Source organism: Motacilla alba, chromosome 5 (assembly GCF_015832195.1).
Source record: "Motacilla alba alba isolate MOTALB_02 chromosome 5, Motacilla_alba_V1.0_pri, whole genome shotgun sequence".
Lineage (NCBI taxonomy): Eukaryota > Metazoa > Chordata > Aves > Passeriformes > Motacillidae > Motacilla > Motacilla alba.
The window spans coordinates 3549554-3567479 of NC_052020.1; the positions used below are offsets into that span (position 1 = coordinate 3549554).

At 36.0% G+C, this 17926-nt stretch overlaps 1 protein-coding gene across 3 annotated transcripts in view; it reads right to left on the reverse strand.

Annotated features, from left to right (window-relative positions):
• KIF18A (kinesin family member 18A) overlaps window positions 1-17926 on the reverse strand; it is a 31255-nt gene that overhangs the window by 7441 nt on the left and 5888 nt on the right. For all 3 annotated transcript variants that reach the window (XM_038139666.1, XM_038139665.1, XM_038139667.1), the window contains exons 5-13: window positions 17451-17561; window positions 14245-14442; window positions 12811-12984; window positions 11850-11924; window positions 11496-11605; window positions 8135-8297; window positions 7443-7607; window positions 6888-7009; window positions 6468-6706 (exon numbers count right to left, since the gene is read on the reverse strand). In XM_038139666.1, the coding sequence (XP_037995594.1) occupies window positions 6468-6706; window positions 6888-7009; window positions 7443-7607; window positions 8135-8297; window positions 11496-11605; window positions 11850-11924; window positions 12811-12984; window positions 14245-14442; window positions 17451-17561 (1357 nt within the window). The remainder of the gene's footprint in view (window positions 1-6467; window positions 6707-6887; window positions 7010-7442; window positions 7608-8134; window positions 8298-11495; window positions 11606-11849; window positions 11925-12810; window positions 12985-14244; window positions 14443-17450; window positions 17562-17926) is intronic.

Sequence of the window (17926 nt, forward strand, 5' to 3'; positions counted from 1 at the left end):
ACACAGTTCACTGTTCAAATGGTGACTTAGACAGTTATAATACCAAAAAGCTATGGAATTTTTTTAAACAAATCAAGAACAGGAGAGGGCTGTCAAAACCACAAGTGCTTCTATATTTAACTTCCAGTGCAAATTTAAGAAATGAAGCCTAGTATCCTTAAAATGCCTATGGATTGGATCCCCTTCAGCTGGCAGTCAGACTCATACTCCTCCTTTCTGCATTGCCTACTTCATGCCTATGAACAACTCAACTGCAAAAAGAACTCCTGCATTTTAAATTGATGCAAGTTACTCAGGAATTAGCTACGGTATTCCCAGAACAGTGTTGATAAATACTTATTTCTTCTAAATTTCATTCTATTTTTGCCTCAGACTAAGAAAGCTAGTTTGAATTCCTCAGTCTGAATGCTTCTGTAGTTCTCTCTCATGTGTTAACACTTAGGGCATTTTAACTGTTCCAAAAACATTCTTTGAACATGACAAAAATTGTTTAAGAACATGTATGTATTGTATTATTTCACCTCCACAAGCTTGATTTGTTACAGAAAGCAAGGCTTAAATAAGTTGTAGCTTTTTCTCTGTTTACCATTTCTCAGATTCCACTTAATGTTGATCTCATTGCACAGTTGCATCCAAACTTGCCAAGAGGCTTTAAAAAAGCCAATTCCCCAAGCACCCTCAGAAATCACATATCTTGGAAAAAGGCCCAAGTAAGGTCCTCATGAAGAGAAGCCAAGGAGGGTCAATCCCAACACTGGTTTTGGTATACACCTTGGAACTAGACATGCCACATGATGGGATACTCAGCTAGATGAGATAATGCCCAGTTAGAAGATAGAAAACAGAGCTGTACGGGACAGCCAAGGATTTAACGACTACAGTGAGACCTAGACCTGTTCCAGGAGGATACAACAGGTAGTATCAAAGTATGTGCAAGTACCAAGGAACTTAGATACAGGCCACAGGTCTATTCTATGTTGCCACAACTTAATTCAATAATGAAACCATTGAGAAAACAAAGCAAACATTTAATTCCTCACTCAGGGGCTCAGTGTCAGAATGAACAATGCTCAAACTGCTCATGGGAAAAGCTGTTTGGACAATTACATGAACAATTTCAATCCCATTACATTGCTTGGAGCTTTAAAGAAACACATATATGGAAAACTTGGGCCTGAGAGGACTACCTGGCATGAAATAACTGGATTGTGAATTTGTCTATGTGTGCACTTATGAACAGCTCACTTGATGTATGTAAAGGACCTTTTCTTTGTTAAAATGAAAAATATATTGTTATCTTACACCACATCTAATCCACAGCCAGCTTTCACCAGGTGAAATGCAGCAGGTTGCTTAGATGCTGATTGTAATCTAAACATTAAGCTAATTCAGGGCCTGAGAATTCCCCAAATAATCTTTACCTCCACCCAAAATAAAGAAGGCCCAGTGTGATAAAGACATATTTCTCCAAGACTTGGTTGGATTTAGTAAAAAGCAAGAAACTTATTTATGAACAGTTTAAAACATCTACTCTGTCACTATCAACAATGCTATGCTTCATTATGTACTTGCTCTTTAATTTTGTTTTAATAAGTACAACATATACCTCAGTCTAATAGACTAACAAACCTTAAAAAAATTCTAGTCATCACAACACAAAACTGAATCCAAATCTTTTTTAAGAAGACTTTTGACATCTTGTATTCTTAAATACAAGAATAAGGTTTTATATAAATCTAGTGTTTGAAATAACTATCCATTAAATGACTCAGGACACATTTAAAATATTCATTTATTAGTTTTAACTCCTGTTTATATGCATATGAATGTCTGTTTCAGGAAAAAGAATGGTTACAATTCTATTAGTCCATTACTACATTAGGACAGGGAGGTTTCAGTTTCACAAAGTTTGCTTACTGTAAGACGCTGAGGTTTTGCTAATGTCCTAAAGTTACTAGAAGGAAGTCTGATGGAGAAACATTTTGGTGGGAGTGCCAAGGTTTAGAAGCTTCCACAGGCCTAAATGGAAGCATTTTAAAATTAACTTTAAATACCGGCATTTAAATCATTAACTAAATACGTAAAGAACACAAAAGTACTGCCAACATAAATAATTTGATGAATTCCATCATACTGGAGAGCATTTTTACGGTAATACAAGTAAACTAATAACGATAGTTGCAGGAATTCTATAAAAGGCAAATACAAGCTGTTAGTAAAAACAAAGACCTATTTTTAAAATCTATTTATTTCTGGAATAAAACTCACTGTAAAACGAAGTTAAAACACAACAAGCTTTTCTTGTCATTAAAAAGTGTTGGAAACAATACAAGATACTTAAGAAGTGTTCCTTCCCACAGCTTTTTGTGAGGACATTAGGTTGCTCCTAACACCGTAAACAGGCAAACAAACCAGCAATATTGTATGTAACTTGGCTTCACTAAATAACATAAACCAAATATGATGTGACAAAAACAACTCCAAAATCCTAATTCCATTTTAGCTTCTTGCTCTACCGTATACAGCTCCAAACAGTTATGACCTCAGGTAAATAAACATACAGCAAGAAAAATATTGGTACCCACAAAATAAGAATTGCCAGTGTTGCTATTTCCACCTTACTAAAGAAGATACTGAAGTCAATTGCTAGCTTTTTGGCAAGTGCTTTTAATAGCTACTATGGAGAAATTTATGTAAAACGGACTCAGACAACAGAAGTTGCTACAGAAATTCTACTACTTCCATACATTTCTAAATACATGATACTGAGGATGATACAGTGGAGAACCAAGTAGGACTATTTACATTTCCTTAAAAAACAAATCCAACTAATTCCTGAATGGATGGCTAATGGTAATCATTAAATATTGTCATTATTTTCCTACTGAAAGATAAACAACATGCTCCAACTATAAAAAAAAATTCAAATGTGTTCCATAATAAGGCAGGGATACTATGTTTATAGTCTATTTTTGCTTCATGTTTTACAGCTACTTCAGTCTTTTGCATCAATATCGCCATCATCATAATTCAGTAATATTTTTTATTTCATGTGCAAAAATGAATCACTCATATGCTTTACAGAACAGCCACGTTAACTTGATGAGGTATCTTAAAAGAAAAATGTCTAAGTTTTATTTCCTTAACTAGTACTTTCACAGCGACAATGCATCTCTTTAAAAATAAACATTATTCCAAATATATTTTAGAGAAGAGATCACATATTTGCTGATCCTTAATTTCAGGCTAATGTTTATAAAAGGTAATTGTCAAAAATCTTTAAGATACTATTCAAGAGATTCACTCAGAAATTAAACATAAAAGCTATCACCCACTGATCAACCACCCCCATCCAGTGACATGAGGTGGTTTTGGTCCTAGGTCTGCTGTATCATTTGTCCCAAAAGACTACTCAGAAGTACTGATTTATCGGACAAGAAACAGCAATAGCAGATATTTACAGCCCTGTGCACTAATACCAGAAGCAGAATGCACTATGTGTGAAACATGAGTCACAGGAAAAGAGAGCAGAGCTCATAGCAAAACAGCTCTGATGAATTGAGTTAGCTCTAATTGACATTAGGGACAAAATAATGGCCAAGACTTGTCTTCTTCTGGAACTCATGCTAATACATGCATAAGGGGATTATTTCTGGAAACTGTGCTAAATTAAGTCTAGCAAGTTGTTCTGCTAAAGTGAAATTAAATATTAATGTATTCATTTCAATAAACATTTCTGGGCTACCACTGATTGATCAAATTACAATTCTAATCATCCGTTTTCATTCCTTTAACAACTGACTCATGGAATTCCAAACTGCAAATGAGGTCTAGTCAATGCATTTCAATTATTTCATATTCCTGTGACCCAAAGGCATCATCACTGTGATGGCAAATTTCACAACAGGTTCACAAACAACAGCTGAGAACTGAAAAAGGCTCAAATCCAAGCTGCATTCTTGCAAGTCCCAGTGACCAGGTGTACTGCTTTCCACAGCATGAGAAAAAACACTCAGAAGTCAATGGAAGAGCTGCTTAGTAAGACAAACCTTTCCTATTCAAGACACATGCTTTTCCTAATTTTAATAAAATCTTTTAGTATGTGCAACTACACCTCAACTTTTCCTGCCATACAAAATAAAAAACTGACTTTTCAGATCAGAATGTTTGTGACAAGGGGAGGCAGTAGATTGCATTTTTTTTCCCTATAAATCACTTCCATCCTCTCAGTGGTAATGTACAGTAAGACTTCTGGAAATGGGATGCTTGAAACAATGCCAAGAACTTCCTCATTCAAAGAAATACTTGCAAATACCAGTCAGAGCTCTCTACCCATCAGTCTGAACTCTGAATACTCTATGGCTCCTCATTAATGAACACTTAAGAATGGGTGCCCAAATACGTTCTTAAATGAACTTGCTCCCACAGCTTGTGCTTTCTTTGAGACACACAGTTAAATTGTTCATGACATTGCATGCTTATAGTTACATTAAGCATACACAAGCTTCATCTAAATTTTTAATATATGCGTCAAAAAAAAAGAGTATATTGGAAAGCCAGCTTTTTCTGTAAAAAGCAACAAATTTAACTTCTAAATAAGGTCAGAATTTTACAAAAGGTGTTTAAAGATTTCAAAGGCTAACGGAAAAAGAAGATAGAAGGAGGTCAACTCCTGTAGAGAAGCCCTCCATGTGCTTAGGCAATGCACATGAACTTTAATTAGCTTTCACTAGAAATGAAGAGCTGATTCACAAGAATTGACCACCTTGGTAATTTGACCATAGAAACAGACATTCAATGAATGTCCAGAAAACATCTTTACCTTTTCCTCCCATACTATGACTTTAATACTATTTAATATATGAGAGACCCCTTCCAAGGAAGTAATCTTCAGTAATCTTAAGAAAGGTAGAAATGAAGTAGATTAATCAAGAACTCTAACAGAGCTTACTAACATCAGAAACTAAAATCCACAAGAATGATAACCTACATATGACAAGACAGAATCATTACAATCAACATTTCCTTACAAAGGATATTACAGAGCTTCTAGATTAGCGTCCCTTTTTTCTGTCAGAAAAAAGAGTACCTCTACCCCCAACCCCCAGTATCTACAACCATATGCCTATGATTTAAAATAAATCCCAGCTTTCAACCTTGCTAAATGAATCCCTGACTGACACAGGCAGAACAATAAGTGTAAGCATGCAAATCTGCTAACTTTGCTTTTGTTTCTACAGAGAACAGCAAATGAAATACACATTAAAAAGAAAAAGCAACCCAAACTAAAATCAAACCAATGCCACTCAGGAATAAAACCCCTAAACCAACCGAAACACAAAGCAACTCAAATAACTCCAGGCCACTGCCAACACAGTCTGAACTTCACACTGCAGACAGTGAAACACTGTATCAACTACTTGGTACCATCAACAGCAACACAAACACATGCCAAAAATGACAGACACTCCTTATGAGAAGAGGGGCAATAGGTGGTTTTGATAGAATAATTCTCAAGCTGTAGAGAAGAAGGAAGCTATCAAAAGGAGGTAACTCATTTCACACTTCACCAGGGGTCAATGCTCTTTTTGGGATTACCAGCTTTTGAGAAGCTGAAGTATTTTTGAAGCAGTATTTATCTTTTTTTCCCTAGTTACCTATGGGTGTCTGTCAGTTATGGATTACTGGCAGTAATGAGAAAGCCTCAGGGTGTTGAGTGCTCCCTGTCCACAGCACAAAACACAAGCATGGGCCCAACAGCAGTTGCACTATCAGGATGAAATTTGGCATGTAATCCATCAGAACAGCACTGTCTATACAGATTCTTCATCCCTTTTTACCCAGACCATGCTCTAGGACAACTCCCTTCACAGCTAAAGAAGAAAAGCCAGCTATATAGAATTATGGGGAAAAATTGGGGCCATCAGGATATAGGAAAAGTCAGTTCCATGGTAGATATGGTGAATCCTTTAATTCTTGAAAACAGAAACTCCTAAAATACTGTAGTAAATTGATTTCAAGTGAACCTGTAATTAATAGTAAATCTCATCTCCCCCAAAGCTATTAGAAACTACACAAAACTATACCTGCTTAATGTTTCAAGTCACTTTAACAGAATTATAACCAACTAACACTGATTCCTTTCCCATCAATGTCACATGAAAGATTCAAATGCAATTTTTAATAGCACTCACAGGATCTATGAACATTGATACATAGGGTACATTATAACAAGAAGAGGATTAATTCATTTGTTGCAGTGTGTTCTAGCCATTGAAAAAGTAAATTTCTTTCCCATATCCAATTAAGAATGGTGTAAAACCTACAGAAAGTGGGTCTGAGAATCAATTTTACATTTGGCTTCAGTGTCTGCAGATGTGCACATCTGTGTTTATGGATGATATCTGACTGTTGCAGGAGATACTTAAAAGTATTTCAAACAGAGAAATAATTAATGATATACTTACTGCATGGGGTGTTTGGTCTGCTCACAAGCTGTGGGAATGAAAAGATAGCTGACATTTCTACTTCATGGTTTTGATTTTGATTCTTTTCTTCAGACTGGTCAGCCCAAGCTACTGATTTTTGCCTTTGAATCAGCTGCTCAACCTCTGCATAGTCAGTCTCACTTAAGTCATTTGTCAACCCAGCTTCTTTCAACATCAAGTATTGCTTGCGAAGCACTGGAAGCGCAGTATTTAGTACTCTGTAAAACAGCAAAAGGCAAGACAAGTTCCCTTAAGAAAACACAATCTTAACCCAGAAAACAAAAAGTTTGAGAAGAACCTTGCTTTTGTTTCAATTAAAACTAAATTCTCTAAATAGGTATTCTTAAGTTACAAGTCAGAATATAAGTCTTATCCCACCTGCCATGAAACCATACTTACTTTTCTGTTTGCTTATTATACTGATCTTGAAGGGACACCAGAGCCAACATGTGTTCAATCTGGGCTTTAAGGGCCTGAACTTCTAGGTTTAAATGGCAATACTGCAGATCTTGACAAAGTTCCTTTAGGAAATTAGGAATAAAAATGAAAAAACAGCTGTGCATCAAACTGGTAGAAAGAAACTAAAACTTCAACTAAAAATAATATTTGATCAGCCTATATTGAAAAGTAAAGATGGAGTAGAGCTATATTATTGTAATAACGTTTTACAGTAGAAAAGTATTCATTATTTGATTTTTATTTACGTGCATAAATATAAATTTGTAGATTCCTTTGACCAATAGTGTGTGTGTGCATGCTGCAATCAGCATTAAAAGTCCAACAGGCCCACACAGATGCTTATCTATGCATGCCCAAACATGTTTGCCTCCTTCTGTATACTCTTTCCATATACTTTACTTTACTTCAATTATTAAGCTGTCCCTAACCCAGAGGTTTTACCCTTTTTCCAATTCTCCCCCATCTCCAACCATGACAAAGTGAAAGGTATTTTACTTTTGGGATGCATCCATCTTGACCCAGGAGGCGCATTTCATTTTCAACACGGTGCAGCCACTTGGTGTTTTCCTCAAAGAGATTGCTCTGCTCTTCTTTTTTTTTCTGCATGCGTACATGGTGGCTGTTAAGTGCTGAAAGCCTTAGATCCCGCTTGCAAGTGGCCTGAAAAAAATCCCCCCCCCCAAATAATCAGCATTTAAGGTGGAAACTTTCAAATTATGTTCACCAAATTCTCTTTATATATAATGATTTTTTCCTTACTTTTATAAAACATAACCAAATAATTCCTAGTAACTCGAGTATGTCCTACAAAAGGCCTGCTAAAGGATAAAGCATTGAGTAAAAAGGAAAACCCTCTATCTTCAAATATGAAACTCTTCTGATGTTTGCGCTGTTTCTGAAATATGACAACTAGAAGGCACAAATCCAGCAACAGCAAGTTGGATATAAGCAAGGTAGTGTCCTAACAAGGCAGAGGTACTCTTTTCTATTTAGAAGACAACCATACTCTGCCCTTGACCTCAAAAATTAGATCACTACATCAACAGTCACAGAGGAGAGATAATCTGTATGTCCCATTTTAATGAAATATTTATGCATTAATGCCTTACACAATTACTTAAGAAAAATTAACACAATTATACCAAAATGAAGAGATGAAACCCTGCACTACATTACAGAATACTCACCTTTTCTACTCTTTCTTCAGAGCATATCAATTGAATTTGTTCATGACATTGATTCTGGTAATATTTCTTTAGTATATTTTCTCTCAGTTTCTTTTCCACCTTGAGGTACTCTTTTCTGATTTCCTCACGATTTGTAAAAACATTTTTAAGTATTTCTTTGTACCTAAAACCAAAGGATAGGAACTAATTATTTACTGAAAACATTTTATGACCATCTCTTTGGTAGGGGAATTTTTAAATCCAAATTAATAAAACAAATATAAAGAAATGAAAAGGAAATTAGTAAAGCCTAATATAGATGGGCACTAAATAAAATGTCAGTACATCAGTAAGAATTTTATGTATTTGAACTGAAAATGGGATGGGAAATTTTTGAAGGAGTCACTAAAAATAAATCCTGTTATAATTATGAAAACAACACTTGGATTTAAAAGGCTTATGTGAAGAGGCTTCAGATGCCTTTCTTTAACTCCAGAAGATACTAAATACCTATGTTCCCTACTTCTTACATCTATTTATTAAACAGATCAGACTACTGTTGCCATAGACACACAAGGTGCTCAAAACCCTGTTAGCTATGACAAAAATCACAACATTCACCATGTCTTAACACATACTAGGCTAAGGGGGGAAAACCAAACTGCAGTAGATAGTACTTGAGGAGTTATTGAGTAACCGGTTATATCTGGGTACCCCTAGTCTGCAGCACAAGTCAGAATAACAAGAACAAGAGGACCTGGAAGCATTGCCATACTGCAATATAACTTTCACTGGTGGCACTTCTTCACTTCACTCCTGAATACAGAAAATGTACAGTACAGAATGGCCAAAAAGATACTGTACATCTCAATAATAACCAGCCACATATACAAAGTATTTCATTACATCTGATGTTGTTAGAACTTTACACAAAAATAAAAGTTTAGCGTGCAAGTGTTCTAAAGACGTGCAACATTTGAGGTTATACAACCTCAAATGTTTTTAGTATTAAAAAACTCATAAAATTAAAAACTGTAAAAATGCTAAAAAAACCCCATGTTCAACTCCAGAGCAAGCTGAAGAGACATTCTTGTCATGTAATTGACTTCTTGCCAGTGTTTCAGAAGTAGCAATTCTATTTCACAGTCTAAAGTTTGAATAACTGAGTCTTTTATTCTATTCTGAGTGTTTTATCTCTCACCTTTTAAAAAGCAACAGAATTAAGAAAATAATTCTTTTCCACAGATTTAGCAATACAATAGCTTTTCACTAAGTGTCTAGAGGATGCTTTCATATCTAGATTAAAAAAAAAGTGTACTAAAACACTCACAGAATTTATAAGAGTTATTTCTTTAAGGAACAATAACAGGTTAAGGGTTGGAGTCTATGATCTTTGAGGTCTTTTCTAACCTAAAAACTCTATATTAATGAAACAGCCAGCTGCAGAGTATCGGAGCTCTTACCCTACACTGTTTCTATCTATACAACTATAATACTGATTGCACTGCTCGGAGAATTTTTGTCCTCCAAAGCATCCACAGAAACATGCTTCCTCACAGCTGCTTGGGAAACACAGCAATAAGGAATTAAAGTGAATCCTCCCAGTTTCCATCACAGTAAAAAGCTGGGCATAACCCAGGTGAGGGTGGAGATTCTGATTCCTTGTACCCTCCTTATGAGAAACCACTGCTGGAAAACCAACCTTTTGTGTACTTATATACACCAGTGCTCCAAATACAGCATAAAGTACAGAAGCCTTTGTGGATTCAGCCCTTCAGTTAGCACATTTCTGTTCTTACAGAGTTACCTTTACCCTCTGGTCTGCGCTGTAAAAATTACAAAGTTACCCTGTAGGCACACCCAGGGTATGAACCCCCCTACACAACCTGGTGTCCAAGAGCTCAAGGACCTGCTGGTTGTAGTTCTGGAGCCAGTACCCACTGTCTACCCTAGCAGGCTCAAGACTTGAAGTGTTGGCACACAACCCATCTCCAAGTTTTAGCAGAAGGATTAATGACTTTTAGGTTTGAAGAAGCAAGTGATGCTTCTTCAGTGATCCATGGATGGCAAAATCCGTGGATGGTTGGACCTAAATACAAGATCATGGACAAGGCTCTCTTCGCTGTCCCAACTAAAAGGGAGAAGGCAGCACAATACCTTTAAAAACTGTAAATGAATGGGAGAAATCAATTCATCACCCACACCACATCAGTATGATGAACCTGGAAGGATACTCATGAGAAGGAAGAGAATGAGACATGCACATCATTTCTGACATCCAGAGGGACTGGGACAGGTTTACATGTGGCCCTTTGGATTTTCCATAAGAACGTTCTCTGACCAGCAAACCTTGGCATAGAATACGTCCAGCCTTTTCAAAAGATATTTTAGAGACCTTGCCCTTGACTGACTCTTCCCACACACAAAGAATGAAATAAAGGCCAAATCACAGGAAATTAAACCAATCTTAAAGACATACAGTGCAAAAATATGCAGGAAAACTGTCAGAACTATCAACATGACTTAGAAGCCCACACTTCTTTTGAAAATTTAATTTAAATAACCTGAATGAAAGGGTTTATTGAAATGTCTGGAATGCCACTAAAATAAAACACAGTTAGAGAATATCTTGCTTTGAATGGTCTCTTACTATACCTCAGAAAGTTTTCAAGGTTAAAAAACCAGCACACATTCAAAGGGCCAAAGAAAAAAAAAAGTTAGCTGAATCAACTTAGGCGAGTAATTGTCAGAAAGATGAGATATACAGAGACACATCCAGAAAGTCCTTCTCTCCAAAACCTACCCTCTTAATGGAATACAACGACTTCTGCAACAATTTGGTACTCCACATTTTAGTTTGTTACACTTTGTGTTCTCTCGTGAGACTGTCACAAGAGAAAAGATAGACAGGAACACTACCAAGAAGAAAAAGAGGCCAAGAAGTATTAAAGCACTAGAAAATAAGGAATCTACAAACATAAAGTGAACCCTTCGCAGAAAATCTTCCAGGTTTTTTCTCTCTCAAGCCTTGCAGGAAAAGATCCCACTTGAGTTAGTGCCTGCCAAGAGTGGCAGAGCTGCTGTCATTTATGCAAACGACATTCTGCCTACCCATAAACACAAACTGTTCGGGAGCTTTGCTGGAAGCCAGCACTCAGATGCTCCTTCCTGTCACATGTCATTTCCCACACCCTCCCCTTTCATTTTAAAACCACCACCAAGTTGTTCTGAAAAGAAACAACACATTGGGCAAAGCCATACCTAGATCTAAGTAAAGCAATATTAAAATGAGAAAACCAATACTGAAAAGAGTAGGTTTGTTTTACAAATGCTTTTACAAGATAGACAAACTCCACCTTGGAAGCAAATGTGATTCATTTACCTTTCTATTTCTACTTGCTGGTTGTTTGAAAGTTCTGCAGTATTATGATTTTCAGGAATGCTTGCTTGCTTTTCTTCATATTCTCTCAGTTTCTCCTTCAACATTAGGATCTAAACCAAAAGAAGCACCCTTTAATTGAAATATGTTTTTTTGTTTATTTCCCAAAAATATCATTCTGTGCTGATACTGAACAGCTTTACAAATAGCAGCAGGTGATATTCCTCTCAGAAGACAAAATTTTCTTACTTCAAAATACATTACACCCTTAGAGATTTAATTCCATTAACTATTTTTTTTAACATTCAAAGTTAACAGTTGTCCTTTCAACCTCTTAACAACAGATTTTTTACGTACCTCTTTCTTTTGCTCATTGCAAATTTTAGCATACTGGCTTATGTGACTGTCCAAACTAACAACATTGCTCTTCAACTGTAAAGAAACAATTTAGAATTTAAAGGCAGCTCCTTCCTGTTTTCATGCATAGTAAGTACACTGTGTATATGTAGTACATAGTTATACATACACTATGTTATGGGGAAAGAGATTAATAAAATTCTGACTTGCACAGTGAGAATATGACTGTCAGCTTTTGCTATCATCTGTTGCACACCCGTGGCCAGGACATTTCCCTCAACAAACCAAGAATAATTATATTTACATATGCAAGCACATTTTGCACTTATTCAGATTAGTTTTACTATTTAAATGTCTGTTTTGTGCATTTAATTATAAAATGCTACCTTTAAGTATACAACAAATGGAAACGACAGTGAACCCTGTATTACATAAAGAGAATCAGGAGCTGCAATAAAAAAGATAATGAAAAATAAAATTAAACAGAGAGCAGAAAAGGACATTCCAGCTTTTCATTTATCAAGACAATCTCGCTGAGCTTCTTGACACCAGCTGAATTCCACCTGCACAAACCTGGACTGGCTCTTGTACAACTGGTCAGAAATTTCTTTAATGTACATTACAGTTCTCGGAGAAAGTAAGGGCAAAATAGTAAAAAAGGATGTAAATTCTACCAGCTGAGGACTATTTCTAAGCCTCAAGCTCACAAAACAAACTGTTTCAACCTGGCAGCATCATATCATGAACAAAGCTATGCTGCTTTTAGGCCAGATCTAGGATCTACATTGTATCTACTACAGCGACCAGTCAGATAAGGAGGAGCTGACCATAAAGAAAGATGTTAACGGAACAAATTTGAGTCAGAAGTGAAGGAAAATATAATATTCCAAAAGAAATAATTTTTCTTTTAATACTAGATTATCGTACTTTGACAAGAGATCAGTAAAAGCAATATACTCACAGAAGACTTGATATCCTTTGCTCGGTTTGCATACTTCAGAGTATTATAGGTATCATCATAAAACAAAGAAGATGGGCTAATGGCAGCTATCATTATTGTTCTGCAATTTCCTCCAAGAGAGTCCTTCAATAAACGAGTAAGCTTGCTGTTTCGATAAGGAATGTGCTTCTTGCTCTAAGTAGAGTGAAAGATATTTGTATGGTTTAGGTAACTGTACTTTAAATAAAAATCTGCTTAGAATTTCAATGGTAACTAACACAAACCATGACAAACAGCCATGAAAATTTTCTTTGACACAAGTAATTTTTCATTCAAGTACCTGTACATCTTAAATAGTTTAAGTCTCCTGGAACTGTTCAACACCTTTCCAACACATGTATTAGCTAGATTATTTTCTGATGTCTGGATATGTAACTCCTATTTCTGTGATGGGGCAGCTAACAGAAAAAGTACACTACATTAAATTACATTCAGTTTACAAAATCATCCAGATTGGGAAGGACCTCTAAAATCCCTCTAGTTCAATCCCTCTGCTCAAAGCATGGTCAGCTAGAGTAAGACGGCAAGGACTATGCCCAGTAGGGTTTTGATTACCTCCAAGGATGGAGATTTCACACCTTTCCAGGCAACACATACTCTGCTTTGTGAAACTACAGAATTTTCATCTCATTATACCAAGTTTGGTCACTAGGAACCCAATCCCATATCAAGTAAATCAATGTGATTCCTTCCATATGTCTGCGGCACAGATGTTAAACTCCACCTTCCTCTCCAACAAGATGGTGATGAGGTCATGCAGCATCAGGAAGGGAAATTAAATCTGATTTTCTCCCAGCATATTTAAAGGAGGAATTTGCTAGTTGAGCAGAAGGACACAAAGGGTGTTATGGTAGACAATAGACTTCACTTAAGCAAAGGTTCAGGAGGTTTCATCATTCTCCTACACAATTGCACCTATTCCTTGCCTTGAGCTGGTGAGCCAGATCAGGAGAGTGACTCATTGCTTTGAGCAGGGATGTGTGTGTGTGTATGGATTTATGTCAAATCCCAAAAGAATAGTTTGGAAGAGATACTGGTTTATCCTACAAATGCTGCTCCCCCCTAAGATGAAAGGTTAATTGTAAGGTTATTCATGTACTACTCATCAATAGCTTCTCTATTGATTTTGAAGAAGCTAGATAAGAAAAGCAGGTACCATTCATCTTTGATACTATCCTTAGGCAGATGCACATAATTTTTGAGAATTTTCTCTCATTGGGACTGTCTTTCAGCTATCACAGATATGATGGTGGAAACCCTTAAGACAGTCTTATATGAGAATGATGATGTGAGTAGCATCAACAATGTAAACCACATTATTCAATCAGCTGAGCACTTTTTAAAATGTTTTCTGAACACCAGGAGGCAAAGACTGCATGGGAAAGCAGCACATACCTTAGGATCTGCCAATGCATTAATGACATTTCCAAGAGCAAGCAGGGACCTGTTAATATTTGTTCCTTCCACAAAGCGAGCCCCCTTGGCACTGGTTGCTTTGGCACGTTCAGACCCTGCCAGGTCAATCAGAGACATTTTGGCAATACGAATATTTTGATTAATACTAGCTGTTTTATCTTGCTGCCGTAGGTAAATCTACAATTAAAAAAAAAAAAAGAAGAAAACAATTAAAAAGCAACCACTAACCAATCTAAGCAGTAAATTAATTTCATAGGGTAACAACTGTTTTAAGACATTTGTATTGGATGTCCTGCCACTTGACCTTCACTTAACTGGATCACAAGGTACCTTCTTCTCTTGCTCCTTCCTGATTCTCTCTCCCATCCTGCTGCAGAGGATTAAGTGACCAACTGGCCCAGGCTCACAAAGCAGCAAAGATAAGTGAGTTTTTTTAAACAGGAAAAATGAATTTCACAGCTCTTGATTCTTCTGCACCAAAAATGCATATTACACTCCTGAACTTTAAATTGAAAGAGGTGTTCCTTTTGCAAATGCACACTTAGGAGTACACCAGGATGCATAGGGATAAACCAGGAAGAGGCTGACCCTTCAGTGATTTAGATTTAATTGTATCTTCCATTAATAGGAAACAATACTCATTTACTGCTGTGAAAATACACTTCAGGATCTTTTCAAATGTGATGCCTCCTGAAGCCACTTGCTCCCCTTTATCCCATCTTTCCCAAAATTTTCACAGCACCAAGATGTACAAAGAACTAAATGCTTCTGCTGGTGAAGTTATTCTTTCTTCAGGTTCATAAGGAGGCAGGCAAAGCATGAATATACAGTCAGTAAGAAGAACCAAAGTTATCCTTAGATGGCTTTATACTTCATATGGTATATATTTGCCCTTCTCTTGTGTTGAGTGCCCTGTCATTTGTTAATATGGCTAATGGTTAGTGACACATTCATGAATGCCCTTCTGGACAGTGAATTAGCAAAGAGCTTCCATGAACACAAGGTGACTGACTAGTAAAGACTCACCACTTCTGTAGCTTTAAGCTTTCTGCATGAGAAATGAAGCCTTCACATTAAGGCTTCATCACAAGTTTCTAACAGAAAACAGATTGACAAGTATTGTGAAAGAATAAAATAAAATTCCTATGACTTGCCATGAAATGTAAATCTATTTCAAACAGATATGTTTCTATATCAAACAGTACAACTAAGTTCAGTTGTACCGTTTCCAGCAGAAGAGACAAAAAAAAAAAAAAAAAAAAAAAAAAAAAAAAAAAAAAAAAAAAGATCCTCAGGCTGGGAACATGCTACCAGAACAACAAAGTAACTATCATTAATGAAGGAGGGAAAGGTACAGTGACAGCCAAACTGTGTTGTATGACTCAAGCTTTTGTAAAAATTCAAAAGATACAGGAAATGCCCCAAAGCAGAACACTCTCAATAGAACAGTGTAGCAATTCAGATTTTCCTCTCAGATGCAGTAATTGCCTGACCCAGATAGATATTTCAAACCTAAGATATATGGTACAGTAAAGCAAAACTTGCATCTCTAAAATCATCTCAGAATGTCCTGGGCCAAGACTCACCAATCTCTGAGTCAGGTTATTTTTGGCTTTTCTTGTTAACTTTATGGGATCAGGATATTTTCTGAAACTATCTTTACAAAAAAGCAATTCTTAAAATAATAGAAACTTTAAAAATTAAGAGCAATCATGACAGCACTGGGGATTTCTCACCGCTTACATCTCTGGAATCAAAGACACAATACTGTTATGCAGAATGTCACAGATTTGTAGAAATATATGAGGAACTGAAGTGATTTATTTAATTGCTTGCCACTTGTAGAAATGTACTAAGAAAAAGCCAGCTAGATAATAAAATGCAGAGCTTTTTCCCAAGAGCAGGTAAGGGAGATAAGAGATCCCAGCAGCAAATAAACAAACAGAAAGCAACAGTTCACTCTGGTCTGTCTGCAGCACTGTACCTGGAGCCTTTCTGAAGGCAGCACACATCCACGACAATGCAGCTCTCAACCCAAACCACTTCAAAAGACCTCTTTGTGCAATCCTGTACAATGCACAACTAGGGCATGCCTCAGAGGATATTCAAAAGAGGAAGGACAATTGCAAACATAAGTTTAAGGTATACAGGAAAACAGAAGCTTTTAGAGTGGCAATGGCTTTTGCTCTGTTCCATCCTTAGAAGATGTTTTTTAAAACTTTGTTATAGTTATTTAGCATTGTCTAAGTCTGTAGATACCGTTAAAAACTTCCCAACAGTTAAGTGCTGTAATGCAAGGACCAGAATCAAATGATCAAATGTATTTTAATATTTTTCAACCCAGAGTGGAACAAATAAATCATTCAAGACACTCCTTTGCAGTATGTAACAGCAAACAGAAAAAAAAAAAAAAAAAAAAAAAAAAAAAAAAAAAAAAAAAAAAGACGTTGGTAACAGGACTAGTTTGAAAACATCACAGGTTGTATTTAAAAAGAGAAGTCAGAAGAATAAGGCAGTGTAGCCAACCCCAAAAATTTTTGGAGGAGTATTAAGTTATGGCATATTTGTACAACTCATTCAAAACTCATTTCTGAAAACTAAGAATCATCATTTCCGTTTTCTAAAACTTGATCCACAGCAGGATATTAGGAAATCACTTTATTGTAGAAATTAACATTAACCAAGAAAGTAAAATTAAAAAGTACTACTTGAGATTCTTAGTTTATAGTCAGACATAACTGCATTCTGTAAATTATTTTTCCCAAAGAAATGCTAAGCAACATCATGATACCAGAAAGCATTAAAAAAAAAAACCACCAATAACTTTCAGTTTATAAAATTACAATATAGAAGTCTATTAAAGCTTTAAATTACCATTTTACATAAGTTATTTCCTTATAAGGAATATAAGTTAAGAACATATAAGTACATATTTTATATATGTAAGTTCAAACAATTGGAATTAGAGATCTTTTCACTGAATTAGTTTTTTCCAACATAAACACTAACAACCATTACATCCTTCCAAGCAATATGGAGTAACAAGGAGAGTAAACTGAAAACCTTCAGTCCTCTCTTCCCCAAACTGAGGTTCAACACAGTTTAAAAGCTTCCATTGTATCCATCTTTAAACAAAACCTGCAACTGCCAGTAATGACCACTGCTTATGGGCTGTATCACCTTACCTGAAAGACAGCATGGGACCGGGAAGAGGAGGCATTCACATCTGTGGGATGCTGGGTCCTATTTCTGTTTCCATAATCCAACATCTGAAGGATTTCTTCTGCTGATTTAGGCTTTAGGAGTAGAACACATGACAAATACAGGTTTCTTTTCTTTTCTATCAACTATAAGAACACACTGATTCTAAAATACATTTACTTTAGCATACACCTTCAAAAAAAGGCACTTCAAACAAATACTCTCAGCTGAAAAGCAGTAAGGAATCAGAAGTAAGCACTTAAGTGCAGCAACTTAAATCAGCAAATATTTTTAGCTTAGAATTTAAACAAATATGAAAGATTCTACATAGTTAGAATCAGCCTCTTTTAAGAATGTCTGGTCTTAAATTAGTACATCACTATTCAATGCATTAGTACAAGAAAAGTTTTTTTTCCTCACAAGACCCAAGGTTTGGGAAGAAGGATGTTCACAGAGCTAG